Source organism: Thermobia domestica, chromosome 18 (genome assembly GCF_964235325.1).
Source record: "Thermobia domestica chromosome 18, izTheDome1.hap1.1, whole genome shotgun sequence".
In the NCBI taxonomy this organism is placed as follows: domain Eukaryota; kingdom Metazoa; phylum Arthropoda; class Insecta; order Zygentoma; family Lepismatidae; genus Thermobia; species Thermobia domestica.
The window spans coordinates 3,905,553-3,922,714 of record NC_137471.1 but is presented as its reverse complement, the minus strand read 5'-3'; the positions used below and the strand labels follow the sequence as shown (position 1 = coordinate 3,922,714).

Sequence of the window (17,162 nt, the reverse complement as noted above, 5' to 3'; positions counted from 1 at the left end):
TCTAGTTGAAACAACAGATTTGTATTTTAATACAATGTCAATTTGAAATCCAGTTATTGGTGTATGTATAAAATTCTTTCCAACTGTGTGTTATTAGCTCCATGTGTAGGTAATTCCGCTTAACACTTTCGGAATTTATGGTTATATATATATATATATACATATCACAGCCGCGGATTCAGAATATGATCAATGGAGGGGTTAAATCATAGTTTGCGGCTTTATCAAGTGTATACCTGAGCGTCAAGGCAGGGCTATAGCCCCTATAGTCCTCCTCTTGGATCCACGCCTATATAATGTGGGTGTGTGTGTTTTTGTATTGTTTTAAAACGTTCATATAACATCTATTACTGATGGATTGTTTTCATTATTCAGCTGTACATACATTGCATTGCAAAACAGATCACATTTGTTCCGAAGAAGAGTTCGTCAAGTTGGTTGGGGTCATGACGTCATCTGTTTGGTCTTTAAGAGTTCAACGCAAAAGACTTATTTTGTTCTCTCGCAAATGCTGTCTAAATGGTTTTATGGGAGCCAAGATCACATATATATGTCGTCGACATAACTATCAGACAGAGTACACGTGTTATAGCTTCTTCCCTCCACCTCCTCTTCCATCGCTCCTTTACAATTTTCATTGTTTACTTTGAGTTAAAAGGCACTGGTCTTCTGTTTAAAACCCACTCTCTCTATAAACACAAAACTTCTAAAAAGGAAGAAGGTTCAACTGATCGTGTTTAGAACAAAGCATTTTCTGCTGGCAGGAGCTGCACCATCATGAAGCTTTATCTAATGTTCTATTGTACTTCACAAAATATATATATTTTTTTTAATTCTTATGTGCGCACCATACCCACCCATTCCTCTAATTATTACCCTTTATTTGACATCTTTTTGAACATGTGGAAGTCATAAATTCATATTATCGGACACTGGAGCGGTACAGTTTATCGATAAATGTTTTACAATCACTGTACAGTTTTTTCATGTTCACTTTTCGAACAGGGTACCCTCATCTCACATCACAGTTGAACGGATATTATCGTCAATAGTAATAAGTTCGTAAGAACCATGAAATGCGTAAGAACAAGTGATAAAACCATTGTTTACCTCGATGAAACTTGAATTAATGTGCACCATATAAAAAAAAAAAAAAAAAAAAAAAAAAAAAAAAAAAAACAACTAAAGAGAGGTGAGTTTCTATGAAAATTCCTGCATATAAAGGTGAAAGAATAATTGTCATCCATGTAGGAATATCCACAGGATTTGTCAAAAATGCGCTTTTAGCAGTCTGGACAAGATCGACGAAAGATTATCATGAAGAAATGGACAAGAAATGGACAGTGATAAATTAAAAAACAAAAAAAATGGATTGATGAACGACTATTGTCAAGTATTTCCGAGCATTCCGTCATAGTAATAGACAATGCGTCTATTAATTAAAAAATAAAGTACCAATTTCGAAAAGTAAGAAATCTGAGATGCTAATGTGACCAGTGACGCATTTAGGAGTTCGGAGCTCCCAATAATTACGTGTTTCTCCACCCCCTTCATCCCTAACATAACAATAACCCTTAATTATGCTTAATAAGTCAATTAGCAGGTTATTACAGTTAAATACTACTCACTAGATGCTACAGCTACGACTACGTAACAAAAACTAACGAATGGGAAATATGTTCTGAATTATTTTTAGATTTCTTACACTATCATTAAACATATTAGAGTAGTAAAAAAGGATTGTTCATGAAATAGTATATTTGCTCTTGATTTTTTAAAAAACTTTTTCACAGAAAAAAATTAAAATACTATTTAATTTTTAAATTTTACAACCTTCAAAAATTTTGCGCTCTAGGCACGGGACTAGTTGGCCTAATGGGAAAATGTGGCACTGAATATGGCTACAAGAGAACATTATTCCGATAACACGATGTTCAGAGAAACACTTTACAAGTCGATAATTGAAAACCGGGAGCAAAGACGAGAATACGAAATAGATATTTTAGCAAAATCTAAAACAGAGACTGTTATTAGATTACCACCTTACCACCTTGAGTTGATATGAGCTCCAGTTAAAAGTTCTGTCAAAACGGAGTACAACAGTTAAAATTTCTGCTGTTGAAACACTTCTGTCCTAGAATTTAAGTTTAGTGACCCCCTAAAGACTGAACAAGGCTGTAGAAGATGTAAAACGCGAATAATTTTATTGGAAAAGGGAGAAACTACTGGATGAACTCGTCGATCGCTTAGTGATTAACATGTCATCTGATTCCGAAGATAGCCAAGACGACGGCGACGGGAATGACCTTGAAATTCAACCTTTGCCTCCAAAAAGATAAGTGAAAAGAGATTCTGCAATCGTAACTTACTGTCTTTCCGGACAAATTTCCAGTAGCGTTTTTACGATACTGGCATTTTCTCAAATTTTTATATGTGTAATGGATTGTATATCTTATAATGAAAATCTTGCATGAGTTTCATTTAATAATAATAATAATAATAATAATAATAATAATAATAATAATAATAATAATAATAATAATAATAATAATAATAATAATAATAATAATAATAATAATCATCATCATCATCATCATCATCATAATAATAATAATAATAAACTATTTCGGCAATAGTATAGTTTTTCGGGATTTGTTTATACCTTTAGACTTGGTTGTTGGTACAATAAATTATGATTCTATGATTCGTGGATTGAGAATATGACTATGGAGTCATCCCATCAATTTAAAAAAAATAATGTTTTCACTTCACACTACAAATCGGACTTAAGAATTCAGCGTAATGTAACGCTCAACGTAGCCGTACCATGGCAACATCGCGTTTAGGCGGGATACGTGCCAAGAAAGAAAAAAAATAAATAAATAAACGTACTCTAATCAAGTTTACGACACAGAATACGAGAATAACATGAAGTTGATAACTGCATTCACAAGCTATCTTAAGTTGCAATGAAAACCCATATGCTATACAGCGTGGTTCGGAAGTGGGCGTACCCCTAATTGGTGTTTTCTGACGGTTTTAGGTTTTATCCACATTTGTTTGGTAACATTGCTTGGCATTGTCTGGCAACATTGCTATCCATATTTGTTTTCTACTGTTTTCTGCAATTACTTGAATTAGACGTTTCTGGCCGGTGGATTGGAAGAGATTGTGCATCTTCACCAGCTCCCTTTCCCTGGCTTACAAGAAGTCACGATCTGACGACACCAGACAATGCTCTTTGGAGTTTCATAAAGCAACAAGTAAGAAACACTCAATATCACACAACGCAAGAATTACGAGCAGTTGTGGAACACGCCTTCACCCTCGTGACTCCGGAATATCTCCGCAAAACATCTGCGACAACTTAGCACAGAATTCAGCTGTGTTACAAGATGGATGGTGATCATACCGATGTTTATGGCACTTAAGACTTCAAGGTAACTGTGTACAGATATTCTACTATAACTAACACTATACTGTTGAAACTAAAGGGGGGGGGGGTACGCCCACTTCCGGACCACCCTGTAGGTCTGAATGTTACAGGGAAATCTACGTAGAGTAATGACATTTTTTTTTTTTTTTTTTAACGATTGAACGCTGTCATTTGTTTAACGATTTAAACAACTTATTCCAGCAACAGAACACAACTACGTACTATAAAAGTTTTCTCCTTTCATTTGTTGAAATAATACTCTCATCTGTATTATTTAAATGAAGGTGTCCAGTGTGTACACATATTTTTTTCTAAATTTGTAAACCAATGTTTTTTAAATCGCCTGATTTATTTTAAGACTTATATAGAAATTTGAGCATAACTGTTAGCAACTAAAAACTGACCTTGATTCTCGATGTGGAAAGCATTAAAACAAACGTTATTTTAACTGAAATAATAATAATAAAAATAATAATAATAATAATCAGTATTCTGCTATTATTGGCAGGTCATTTGTTACAACTGAGAAGCTTCCATGCTCCATGGTCTTACGCTAACCTTCTCGTCTTAACGTACAACTTTTCTGTTTTGATATCGTTCATTAATTGTAGCCTCCCACTCTTTTCTGCCACTATACCCTCTAGCACGTCCTTCAGGATACAGTTCCTTCTTAGCCAATAATCCAACCAGTTTCTCTTCCTCTTCTTAATAATATCAAATCAAAAACTGTTCTTCTCCCACTACTTTTAACACTCTCTCATTAGTTTTCCGCTGATCCCAATAAATTCTTTCATTCTTCTCTATACCCATATTTCGAAAGCTTCCTGTCGTTTTCCATCATTTCTGCGTAATGTTCATGTTTCTGCCCCATACAATACAATACTCCACATGAAGTACAGTACTCCACATCTTTTTTTGAACTCTTTATTCAAGATCCCACAAACAGACTTTTTTTTTTTCTTCTAAAGGCTTATTTTCCATTCCTATCTTGCTTTTATGTCACATTCGCACTTCATATCTTCACCAATAATACTACGCAGGTGTCGAAAAATAGTCCCCTGTTCTATTTTCTCCCCTCCTATATCTATATTTGACACCGACCACTTCGTTCCGATCACCATGACTTTCGTCTTTCTAACATTTATTTTCATCCCATCCCAAGTATTTAGTTATATATTACAATATGGAATAAGCTTAAGAAAATCTCCAATAACTAAATGCAAGGCTATGCCAATTCATAATGAGTGGTTACAGTCTAATGGCTACTGTGTCTTTTCAAGTCCTGTATTGTTGAATTTATATACCATGAGCTGTTACGTGATACAAAGAAGAAGCATTTTAATGGGATCCCTTGATCATAAACTCTTTTATGAAGCTTATTGCAAATAATTGTCAAAACGCTTATTCCTGATGTATGTTGAAGTTGTCGGTTTTGGCTAAGCAGAATAGGGTTTCGAATTCCGAGAAACATGTTTGGTATAGGTAAAAATTGAAAATGGCATTAGTGCTAGGTATAGTTTGCACCTAGGTATTTTCCAACACTGAGTATTCACCCTTTAATATCTATTATTTTAATTTAATCTATTTAAAATTACAACTGATATTTAGCACAAGTTACAAAATTACAATCATATCCCAGGTCCTCATTGTACAAAATATTAAATTTTTTAATGACGAGTACACGTGATCACGGATTTCTGATTTAAAAATTCGTAAATCTTTACATAGTAAAATCATTGCTTTACAACAAACATTAAAAGCACAATTTAAATATATGTTAGTACAATATACATTTTTCTATATAAAAAACTATTTTTTGTTGTAAAATTTATTCTTAATTATTATAAGGCTATATACCATTTGGTAACCACAATGATTCTCACTAATTTTTTTGGCCCTTCAAAATGAAGGATCATAACTGGTTCACATATGACTCACTTATTCAAAGTGCTGAATGTATCTCCTTTCATTAAAGGCAATAGTTGAACAATTATCCATACATACATACGTTCAGCTAATTACACAATGCAATAAACTTGCAACAATACTGGTATAACAATGGTTTTGGTAACTTTATTTCGAAAGCTCTTCTGTCGCAATCTTTAGCACACACACACACTTAAAGCAAAGAATTTATTTTTTCAGCACCTAAAAAAAAAAAATTAAACATACACACAAAACCTTTAAAACAATCTTAACAAAATCTTCAAGGTCATACAATTATATAAATTACTTATCCTTTATAAAGCAAGATTTTAGTAAAAATTAAATAATCATAATGTCATTACAAAGCTCACAAATCACCTTTAATGTTTCAAATCTGACTACATGTCAAATTTGCTGCGTTAACACTTTTTCTAAATTGGTGATAAGGCAACGTGACTTACTACTTACTTAGGCTTTATTTTTTAAACGTAGCAAGTTCGTTTAAAATTAAAACTAATACACATATAAAGAACAGTTATCGCTTAATTTTTGTTCGTTTGCTGTGTTTTATACATTTATAGAATGTTAACGATGTTTCACAACTAGTTTGAAACGCTTTTAATACCAAAACTACCACCAGTATTTATCCAGTTGTCAGTAAAAGTACACACTATCTCCATACAATCTGTTCCATAAGTACAGTCTTTACTTGCATATGGCATAATCTTCTGGGGAAATTCTCGAAAAAGTAATATGTTGTTCGTGATTCAAAAAAGGCTTTTAAGAACTATAGCAAAGGCCAAAATAAACGACACATGTAGGCCAATATTTAAGGAATTTAAAATTTTGCCTTTACCCTCTCTTTACATATTTCGACTGCTGCTCTTTGTCAAAAACAACATCGACTTATTTAACACACCATCAACACATAAATATGATACCAGGAGTAAGGATAAAAATCCCCAGCAAACAGCACTGCACTAAGTTATATGAAAGGAATCCAATGTTTATGGATGCCATATTGTACAATAAACTTCCTCAGTATATTCGAAGGACAGAACAAAAAGGAGAGTTCAAGAGGTTAATGAAAACATATCTGTTGCAGCACTGCTTTTATTCTGTAAATGAATTTTTAGATATGTAAGTGAATTTGTCTATTGATAGTTTTGGAAATATATTGTTTTGTACTGCTTTTATATCGTAGATATAGCATAGTAGTTTAATTCAATAGGTATGTATTTGTCATTACTACGTATTTTATATATTTGTACCTTTGACGAGTCTCATTCATACGCAGGTAATCGTGCAATATGTATGACTAAAAAGACGAAATAAATAAATGAATGAATAAATGAATTACGATTAAAAATTTCGAAGAAAATTAGCACAATCCCATTTCTCAATATCCAACAAAAATTTTAAAGTACGTTCTTTTGCTCAATATCAGTTTTACAGGCAAACGTACTTCAACGGACATTCGTCTTGCTTCAATAGATTTTGTTTCTTTTTAATAATGCAAGTATTACATCCGTCATAAGATAGTTTTTTTTTTTTTTTTAAGCGAGTAAGAAAGAAGAAAAACAAATATCGATCGATGCCGCTGAAAAATTGATAAAAAAAAATCGAAGATATTTCTGCAGAAGTGGATGATACCGATAATAGAAGTGAAAAATTAACCGCAGATTACCTGATAAATACCCATGTTTGAGGATGATTCTGTAAAAGCAATTTCAATATTTTACCAACACTTAAAAATGTTTAACATCGTCAAACATACTTTTGTTGACAACACAATTGAGCAGTTGGTACAGACGAACAATGGCATCACACTACGGATTGGCTATCATAGTCCACAGACGTGAACTTCATCAGAAACACTTGAAACAAAGCCTGTATATAACATCTTAAGCAGCTTTTAACCAGTATTTGAGAGATCTTGTGTGTTTCCTATCATGAAGAAAGAAAAAAAAAAAAAAAAAAAAGGAAAAAGTAACCACTAACTGATATCGGAGGTAACCAAATTTATTTTAAATTGTGTACTTCAAATTATAAAAATTAATTTTGCAAAAATTTAAATATTTTCCATATACTTTCTATGGAACAGATTGTATCTTGCATATTCTTCTGTCAATAACTTTGAAACGAATGTACCAGTTCGTATGGAATTTACTTGACGTGAAATGACATGAAACTTAGTTTAACGTCCCACACTCATGCTCTGTAAGCTCAAGGGAACGAATAAAAAATGCAAGCAAATGGCAATGGAAAATAGATAACATAAAGAGATAGGAAATGAACAGGGAAATCCCCAAGAAAACGCACAGAAACAACCATAACCCTCTCCACTACAAACTCATACGGCTTGGAATCAATGTAGGAAACTTCCGAACTGGGATAAGCGTTCAGCCATTTAGCTATCCCATTTCTTTGTTTGATGTGAAAACATGTTTTTCTGTAAATTGCTGAAAACTGAGCCTCAAATGGTTCACTTGTCTCAAAGTTATTCACAAAACAAGATGTATGACACTTGATGGGTTTGCAATTTTACACGACCATATATTCATGTTTAAAAATTTAAAATACAGACTCTTTTAAGATGTTACCTCATGTGTTTTATTATCTGTTCTCAATGACCGTTTCAGCAAGCTTCCTTATAATACATCAGACTCTCGAAGTTCCTGATAACGTGTGACTTACAATAATTTTCTCACTCCTCCATCTTCGTTCTCAATTGCAAATAAATTAAAGATTCAATTCTCCATTGCAAATAAATTAATTTTTTTAAATCACGATACCACGTATACAAATTTCATGTTCAACTGTGTAAAATAAAGAGTATAGTTTTCCCATTTCCTACACACCCGCAGGCTGGAATCTTCCAAATTACAGTAAAGTCTCACTAATCCGGAAATATCACACCAGCTAATGTCTTATTACCGAAAACGCTGAACATAACTACTGTATGTAGTGTACAGCACATATTATTTTTATTACAAAATGTCGCAAAGTAAAGTGAACTGAGCTATAAATATGGAATACAAATATTATCAACTTCAAAATTTTACTCAAATAAGATTGCACTGTTTATTTGCAAACCAGAGTAGCCTATCAGAAAAAAGCCGTATTGGAGAAAGTCTGCTACAGTTAAAACAAATAATCCAGTAAATCAAAACCCGTCGACACACCAAATTTCATGCCTCAAAACACTCACGAGCCTAGAAATAACCGTTCATTAAAAGAAGAGAAAAAAAAAAGCTTAGATCCGTGGACGATATTGTGCTGTTGCACATGGCATGGCATGTCTAAACGGAAAGTAACAGCTGGGTATGAAGATAAACAAGAGCAAAACAAAAGTTACGAGATGTGTAAGGAAAGAAACAACGAGGAAATGAAGATCAAAATAAAGATCACCAGGCAGAAGAGGTGCAAGAATTCTGTCACTTAGGGAAAAATTAAATGAAATTTTTTAAGTTTTAGGTCCCACGGTTATGCCCGATAGGCTAAAGGAGACTGTGATGATGAGAAATGAATGAAATGGTGGAATGAAGAAAGTAGGAGGAAACGGGAGAACCCCGAGGAAACCCACGCAAACTCGGATGTTTGTCCACCACAAAGTTCACTTGGTAGGAGCAGGATTTGAACCCGGGACCCCATGCAGCAGAGGTGAACGCTCTACCACTGAGCCACGGAGGCCCCTGTCACTTAGGGATTGTAATAACGACCTATAATAGACGCAAACAGAATCGCTTAGACGAAGAACCTATTCAAAGAAAAAACAGATGTTTCTAATCGAAAAAACCGACACAGAATGGAAGAAAAGGCTAATGATAGCATATGTATATGGATGTGAGGCATTGACTAGAAGACGGGAAACGAAAAACAAAAGCCTTCGAAGTGTTGTTCTATAGAAGAATGTTGAAAAGTAGATGGTGGATAAGGCATCATGTGAAAGAGTATTGAAATGAAAAATGTAGCTCAGAACAGGGAAGTGTGGTTGAAATGAAAAATGTAGCTCAGAACAGGGAAGTGTGGAAAGCTATGTCAAACAATAATACAAAATATAGGAAAGAAAAAGTACGTGCAAACTGAAAGTCTGACTCAGGACAAGATGTAGGGAATAAAAGATACATGGAAATGAAAAGTCTTGTTTAGAACAATGAAGAGAGGTCTGTATTTCTGGTCACGACAGTTTTCCTAGATTATACAAGTAATTATTTATAAATTGTAACTGTGTGTGTGATCTTGGTCCTTTCTGATTACATATCGACAAAAATCTTGAGCTCAAGTTAAACACTAACCTTTAATCAGTAATAATTTTCTGTGCAGTTTTCTATAATTCTACCAGATAAAATTTGAAATTACTAAAGTACAGGGTTGAAATATGCGAACTGTTGAACCATGATACTAAGTAGTGTGATTTTTTAAAATCACTCTTATAGGTGCGGCTAAAGCAACCAAAAACGGGGCGCTTCTCGCTAATGTTATTTGTTAAAAGTTTATCAACGTGCTCGGTAAAGAATAACCAATTGTGACTAATTTGGTGACAAAAATGGAGGTACTAAAGTTGCAAAATGAAATTTCGTGACTTTTCTTTCCCAAACCATAAAATTTCGTAACATTCTCAAGAGAGAATTTGGGTGCAAACTAGGCCGAATTTTCATGTATGCGGTTTAAGTGCTTTATCTGCGATTTGGTAGCGTCTAAAGCCGACTATAGACATTTTTGGTGATGAATTTTGACGTTTTATAGAACAAAAAAGTTTCCAGTCTCTACTTATATTTGTACTATATTATATATATATATGACTCAAAAGCTAAATTTCTTGACTTTCATGTCCGTTTTCTGATTTCGTGACTTCCGTAACCGATAGACACCGTGAGATACTTTACTTCCATTATTGTTTCTTGATTTTTTCTTTCTTTTATTTGTCTCTTTTTAGTGTACTACAAACATATATTGTCATGTTTTATTATTATTATTCAAATATGTACGTAGGGGACTGTACTGTCCCTTAATGTGCGCATTAGCTCCTGGAGCCAATGGAAAGTGATTAAATAAATAAATAAATAAATAAATAAGTAAATAAATAAAAGGTTTCAGTGAAACTAGAAAATTTGCCAAAAATACACAAACATGTCGAACTTAAGAAGCATGTGAAAAAAAAATATTAAACTTAACAAGTCATCTAATATTCTTGAGTTACACATTATAAGAAAGCTAAGTGTTTAATGTTTTTACGAGAAGATCTCCGTAGATTCATATTTTTTCTTTCGTTTCACATTAAAAAAAAAGTAGACAAAGGACAATTGGTTTTACAGTGGAATACGTTTTCGTCATGCGACTTGGTAATTCGTTACACTAACACACAGCTAGTTCTGCTATCAGTGCGTCATTGTCATTTCGCTATGGCAGAATAGGTAAATGTGCTTCTATTAATAAAATAAAAATTTAACAATAATACTACTACCACGAAAAGTACCGCACCGTATAATTCAACATATAATTGCTTTTCGTACGCTAGAGTTTTAATTCTATGGTGCATATTTGCTGTTTTGTTCTAGATATTTGCAATCTTCGCTAATGGGATATAATTCGCCAGTGCGAACCATGATATATTTACAAAGCTTTTAAATGTTATTTAAAACCTGATCTTTATAGATACGTAGTTTCAATATATTATTAATTAAACAACATATTAAAATAGGCGCTAAAATAAATAATAATATAGTTGTAAAGCATATGGAGCAGCGCTCCAAACGAAATATACAAAATAAATAACCTGATTGGCTTAAAGGAAGTATGTAACCCTGCCTTTTCATCCACTATGTTTGTATTCGAATAATACAATATAGTATTAAGGAACTAAATAATCAGTCTCTCTGAGACATAATTCTATCGCATGTCAATTATGAAGTCTTATCAGCATGGTCAAATTGTCATATTACTATCTTTCATGGTCTTTTCAATTGCCAGACAAGTATATACCCTTAATGTTAATATATTCTCGTTTTTTTTTTTTTCCGAGACAATTAATATTTCAAAAACACCGATATACCTAGGTATATTCTCGATATTATACCGAATGAAGCATAGACTTTGATTTTGTTTGGAAATAACAAGATATCTCAACGACTAAAACCAGCCTGTGTCACGCATTAGACAGATAACAAATTTTCCAACGACACTAATTAGTTTGTTACATAGTACTTTCCACGTATTAGATCGGTATTTACTACCTAATATTTTCCATGTATTAGGCCGGTATTTACTATATATTTCCATGTATTAGACCGGTATTTGTTACATAGTACTTTCCACGTACTAGACCGATATTTGTTACATAGTACTTTCTACGTATTACACCAATATTCGTTACACAGTACTTTCCACGTATTAGACCGATATTTGTTACATAGTATTTTCCATGTATTAGACCAGTATTTCTTACATAGTACTTTTCACGTATTAGACTGGTATTTGTTACACAGTACTTTCCACGTATTACATCGGTATTTGTTACATAGTATTTTCAACGTATTACATCGGTATTTGCAACTTAACATTTTGCATGTATTAGACCGGTATTTGCTATATAACATTTTCCACGTATTAGACAGATATTTGTTACATAGTACTTTCCACGTACTAGACCAATATTTGTTACATAGTACTTTCTACGTATTACACCAATATTCGTTACACAGTACTTTCCACGTATTAGACCGATATTTGTTACATAGTATCTTCCATGTATTAGACCAGTATTTCTTACATAGTACTTTTCACGTATTAGACCGGTATTGTCACATAGTACTTTTCACGTATTAGACTGGTATTTGTTACACAGCACTTTCCACGTATTACATCGGTATTTGTTACATAGTATTTTCCACGTATTACACCGGTATTTGCTACTTAACATTTTGCATGTATTAGACCGGTATTTGCTATATAACATTTTCCACGTATTAGACAGATATTTGTTACATAGTACTTTCCACGTACTAAACCGATATTTGTTACATAGTACTTTCTACGTATTACACCAATATTCGTTACACGTATTAGACCGATATTTGTTACATAGTATCTTCCATGTATTAGACCAGTATTTCTTACATAGTACTTTTCACGTATTAGACCGGTATTGTCACATAGTACTTTCTACGTATTAGACCGGTATGAAGTCTACATTTTGGTCTTGTCCTTTGATGATAATAAGTATCTCAATGACACTAGTGAGTTTATCTCATAGTACTTGCTAGGTATTAGATTGATATGAAGCCTAAAAATTTGGTATTGTCATTATTTCCTCTTAGCAATAATAAATATTTTCCGAAACTGGCAGTATTTTTTGTGTGTTTGATCGATATGAAGTTTGGTATTGTTATTTGTTTTCCTATGGGAGAAATACATATCTCAATGACACCGACCAACTTGTTTCATAGTATCTTCTGGATATTGACCGCCATGAATCCTAATTTTGGTTTCGTTCTTTATTTTTAGCTCGAAATACAGACTATCGCTACGAGACTGACAAATTTATCTCAACAATGCTTTCTAGGTGTTAGACCGATATGAAACCTACGAGCATAGGCGGAGTTAGGAATTGTCTGCTGGGGGGGAGACCTTTTGTCTGCTGGGGGGCACGCTGAATACAAATGAGAATTAACGGATCTTATAAGTGACCCTTTTTTTTTTGCCAAAAAGTTGTGTGTGTGGGAGGGGGCAATGCTCCCCTATGCCACCCCCATAACTCCGCCCATGCCTACAAGTTTGATATTTTTTTCCCCTTGTAAATAACAAAACTTCAACGATATTAGCCAGCTTGTTCCATAGCACTTTCTAAGCATTAGATTGATATGAAGCCTCAAGTTCGGTATTGTCCTTTGTTTACTTTCTTTGCAAACAATAAAGATCTCAAACAAATTGACTAGCTTGTCTCATAATATTTTCTAGTTATTTGACCGCCAACAAGTTAAATTTTGACATTGTCCTTTTTTTTTTTGTTTCGAAACAATAAATAATACCTCAACGACACGGACAAACTTGTCTCATAGTACTTTCTAGGTACTAGAACACCATGAAGCATACGTTTCGGTATTCTTCTTTGAAAAAATAAACAGTTCAATCTCAAAGAGGTTTATCATTTTGTTTTGTAGTACATTATATGACTAGTGCGTTATTAAAAATGAAATGAATTTTTTTAGTTTTACGTCCCATGGTTATACCGTGTAGGATAAAGGAGACGGTGATAATGAGAAATGAACTACATGTCGGAATAAAGGAAGTGGGAGGAAACGGGAGAACCCTGAGAAAAACCCCATCTACGTTTTTTTTCATCACAAAGTCCACTTGGCGCGAGCTGGGATCGAACCAGGGATCCCATGCACTAGAAGTGAACGCTATACCATTGACCCACTATGGTCCCGAGTGCGTTATTAAGTTCTAATTTTAAATTATTCTTCATTTCTCTGTAATTAAAACAAATCTAGGAAAGTGACAAATCCACCTAATGTTCTCCCTCAAATATCTTAGAAGGTTAAAAGAATAAAAGATCGGAAAACAACAATAACTACATATGACAAACATGATTAAAAGAGTCGTCTTCACTTTTAAACATGATTTACGTAAATGTCGTGAAACTAGCAACAAGTGTATATCATATATTAGAACAATATAAATAAAGTCACTGGTAAAATACGATTCGTAAAAAACTATTTTTTTTACTTAGAAAATAGTCTGTTAACTTTTTTTAAAATAAAAAATAATCTAAATAGTAAAATTTTGGTCATCATACTGTTGTCTCAGGATTTTTGTTCTTGGCTGTTGAAGTAGAGGTATGCGCTTCTGGATCCAACGCGTTTTGTCTTGTGAGTTGTCCCGAAGTTTTTCGCATTGGAGTTTCAAAGTCACTCAGGGCTTCAGCGGAACTGTCCCCGGAATGAGAGTTCGAATCGACGGCAACCAAGTGGTAATAGGCAGACATTGGTTCTAAAGTTTGGCTTAACGAAACCGACGACGCGCGTGACGACGATGCTTCCATGATAGAGTCACTGGGAATTTCAACTGCTAAAGAGTCTGAGGGCGGGGAGACGACGCTAGGTGGCGTTACTAGTTGTGGAGAGATGGGTGTACTTTTCACTGAGACATACGACATACTGCCACTTTCTGTTCCACTACTTCCCGAATGAGCTCCTGTAACAAGAAATCCTTGATTGACAACAGCACTGGTAGGAGAAGTTACTTCGGAAACGAGCGGAGTACTTTCATCACTGTCAGGGTCACCCTGTTTTAATTCACCGTAACCGGATGGATTTAAAGTACTGGGTACTGCACCTAATGTAACTGTTCGTAGTAATTTGTCTTTTAATTTATTTAGTTTCTCAAGGCTTGACGTTGGCGTAATTCCACCACCCCCAACATCACTTAAGGACAATGTGGATTTCTTTTTAATTCCCCCTAAAGATGCGACTTTTGGGTCCGCTGTTGCCTGTAAATGGTTTCGGTTTCTCGGAGTAGGTGGGGGTGTATTGGTCATCCACTCTAATTTCATTTGGTTATCTTCCACAATAAGAGAAGATGGGCGTCTTGGTACCTTCAGGATAATATTACCACTCATCTTCCCCTTTTCATCTCTTTTTTCTTTAGAATTACTATTACTGCTAATACTTCTAATGGATTCTGTTCGGTTTAAATTATGAGACGATCCTCGTACAGACCCAGTGGTAGATTCTGTACGCGGAGGTAGCGGTGGTTTGCCTGCACAAACATCGACAGCAACTATTTCACGTCGCTGGCGAACAGGAGTTCCACAAACTGAACTGGCAACACTTGGAGGTTCATCTTGGCTGCTGGCCTCAATATGAGGATACGGAAGTAATGATGTGTGGAGAAACACGACATCTGTTTCCTGGTAGCTCGTGCTGCTTGTTGTACGACGTCTGAGTCTTCCGGGTTCTGAAAAAAATAAACGTTTATAAGAAGCTCAAAATAATAAATATATCGGAAGATATTTGTTGAAGCATTGTGTACGATACATATCAATGAATTATAAATAATTTATTTGTTTATTTATATCGTTGAAGTTCTTGCACTGTAAAATTATAGAAACACACGATCATTTAAAAACAATAACCTGTGTATTTTTGTAATTCTTTCACTACTTCACCTAAGAATGCGTCGTTTCGTTAAAAAAGCGACTTTTTTTTTCTTTCTTTAATATTGAGATAGGATTATTTAAAGTAAAAGCTTTTAAGGGCGAATTCTTAAGGAAATAGTGGGAGAAATATAAATAATATACAGCGTTTTCTGATGATTCTGTGTTTCTGTACTTCTATAAAGCAACAACTTCAACCATGTAAATAAATCACATTTACAATCGTAATAGGTACTGAAAAAGAACCCAGCAGGGACAGAAATTATTCACACGGATTAACATAAAAGTTCCGAGAAAGTTATTTACAATATTGGAAGATAATTTATACGATTGAATAAATCATTCTAATTTCAACAGATAAGTGAACTAGTTTTGTGGGGAGATGGGCGGCGGGGAGTACGATAGTTCATTAAAGAGGGAACTCTTAATGCAAGAAGAATAAGGTTTCTTTAGTTGTTTATCTCAACTACAGAGCAATTTTCACAGATACGTTAAAGGCTTGCTCAGAAAGCGTAATTGATAATTAGCCAATGGAATTAATCGCATGTTACGGTTATGGTACTGCCCTGTCAGAATTCAAATCCCGTGCGAAAAATATTTGGTGGTTCTAGAAAATATACTAGAAAAATACGAAAACAGACAGTGTACGTGGCCAAGAAAACGGTTAATTCATCAATAAGACTCCAAGTGAAGTAATATAATAAAGCTGGTACATAATCATCTTATTCAGACTTCGTAATTCACTTAGCTAAAAGCTGCGAATAATTTCCACCATTTAAAAAGAAAAATACTTGTACAGAAACTGAATTTTTTGTGAATTCGAGTTTAAGTTATCCACGTTTATTTACCTATTTTCAAGATCAGTAACCTGTTTTATGCTGGTCACTGTGTCTTTAGTTGGCAGAAAGTTCTTCTGAATTCAATCCAAATTTTATATTTCTTCATTTTGTCTTATCTCATTCAATAAACTGTTATACGAGGAATAAGTTCTATTTTTCCACTTGAAAATTATTATTCGCTGAAACTCAAAAATGTTTACTTAAAAATTGTAAACTGATACATATTTCAGGAAAAGAATAATTTATATCTTCTCAGAAAAATAATGAACTATATTAATACCAGTGTGCGAAATCCTGAAGCAAATGAGAGGAATTCCCCTCACTTACTATTTTTTGGAAGAAAATTTCCCCTCCTTAGAAACTTTCTGGAGGGGTGATTAAAAGTATACTATGTCAGAACCTTATCAATTAATAACTGTAATTTATATATAGGGCTAATTAACATATTTTTCACATGTACGCCTAATTAATGAGTTAACGGTACTCCTAATCTTATATAATTTAATAACTACGGATGTTCAAATATATAAACTCTCCATGTAGAAATCTTTTAGAGCGAAGAGCCTTCTTTCTTTTTTCTATCTCCCCCTTCCTCCTCCCTCCACACACTTGTACTGTTATGATTTCTGACCCTTGTTAATATATATAATGACACTCGCAGACTCAGAATGTACGGAGAATTCTACCACGGAAGGAGAGGAGGAGAGAAATCAAACCTTCAAGTTTATATTATTTCAGGACTTTTGTAGGGGAAAGGGGGAATTAATACCCAGAAACTCCTTTTCCAACACTGCACGGACTC

At 33.9% G+C, this 17,162-nt stretch overlaps 1 protein-coding gene across 1 annotated transcript in view; it reads right to left on the bottom strand.

Moving 5' to 3' along the window:
- Positions 1-5,332: 5,332 nt before the first annotated feature.
- Positions 5,333-17,162, bottom strand: part of Arms (Ankyrin repeat-rich membrane spanning) — a gene marked incomplete in the record, with an annotated part of 380,241 nt that continues 368,411 nt past the window's right edge. The window contains 1 exon segment of the mRNA XM_081746181.1: positions 5,333-15,322. Within this exon segment, the coding sequence (XP_081602307.1) occupies positions 14,157-15,322 (1,166 nt within the window).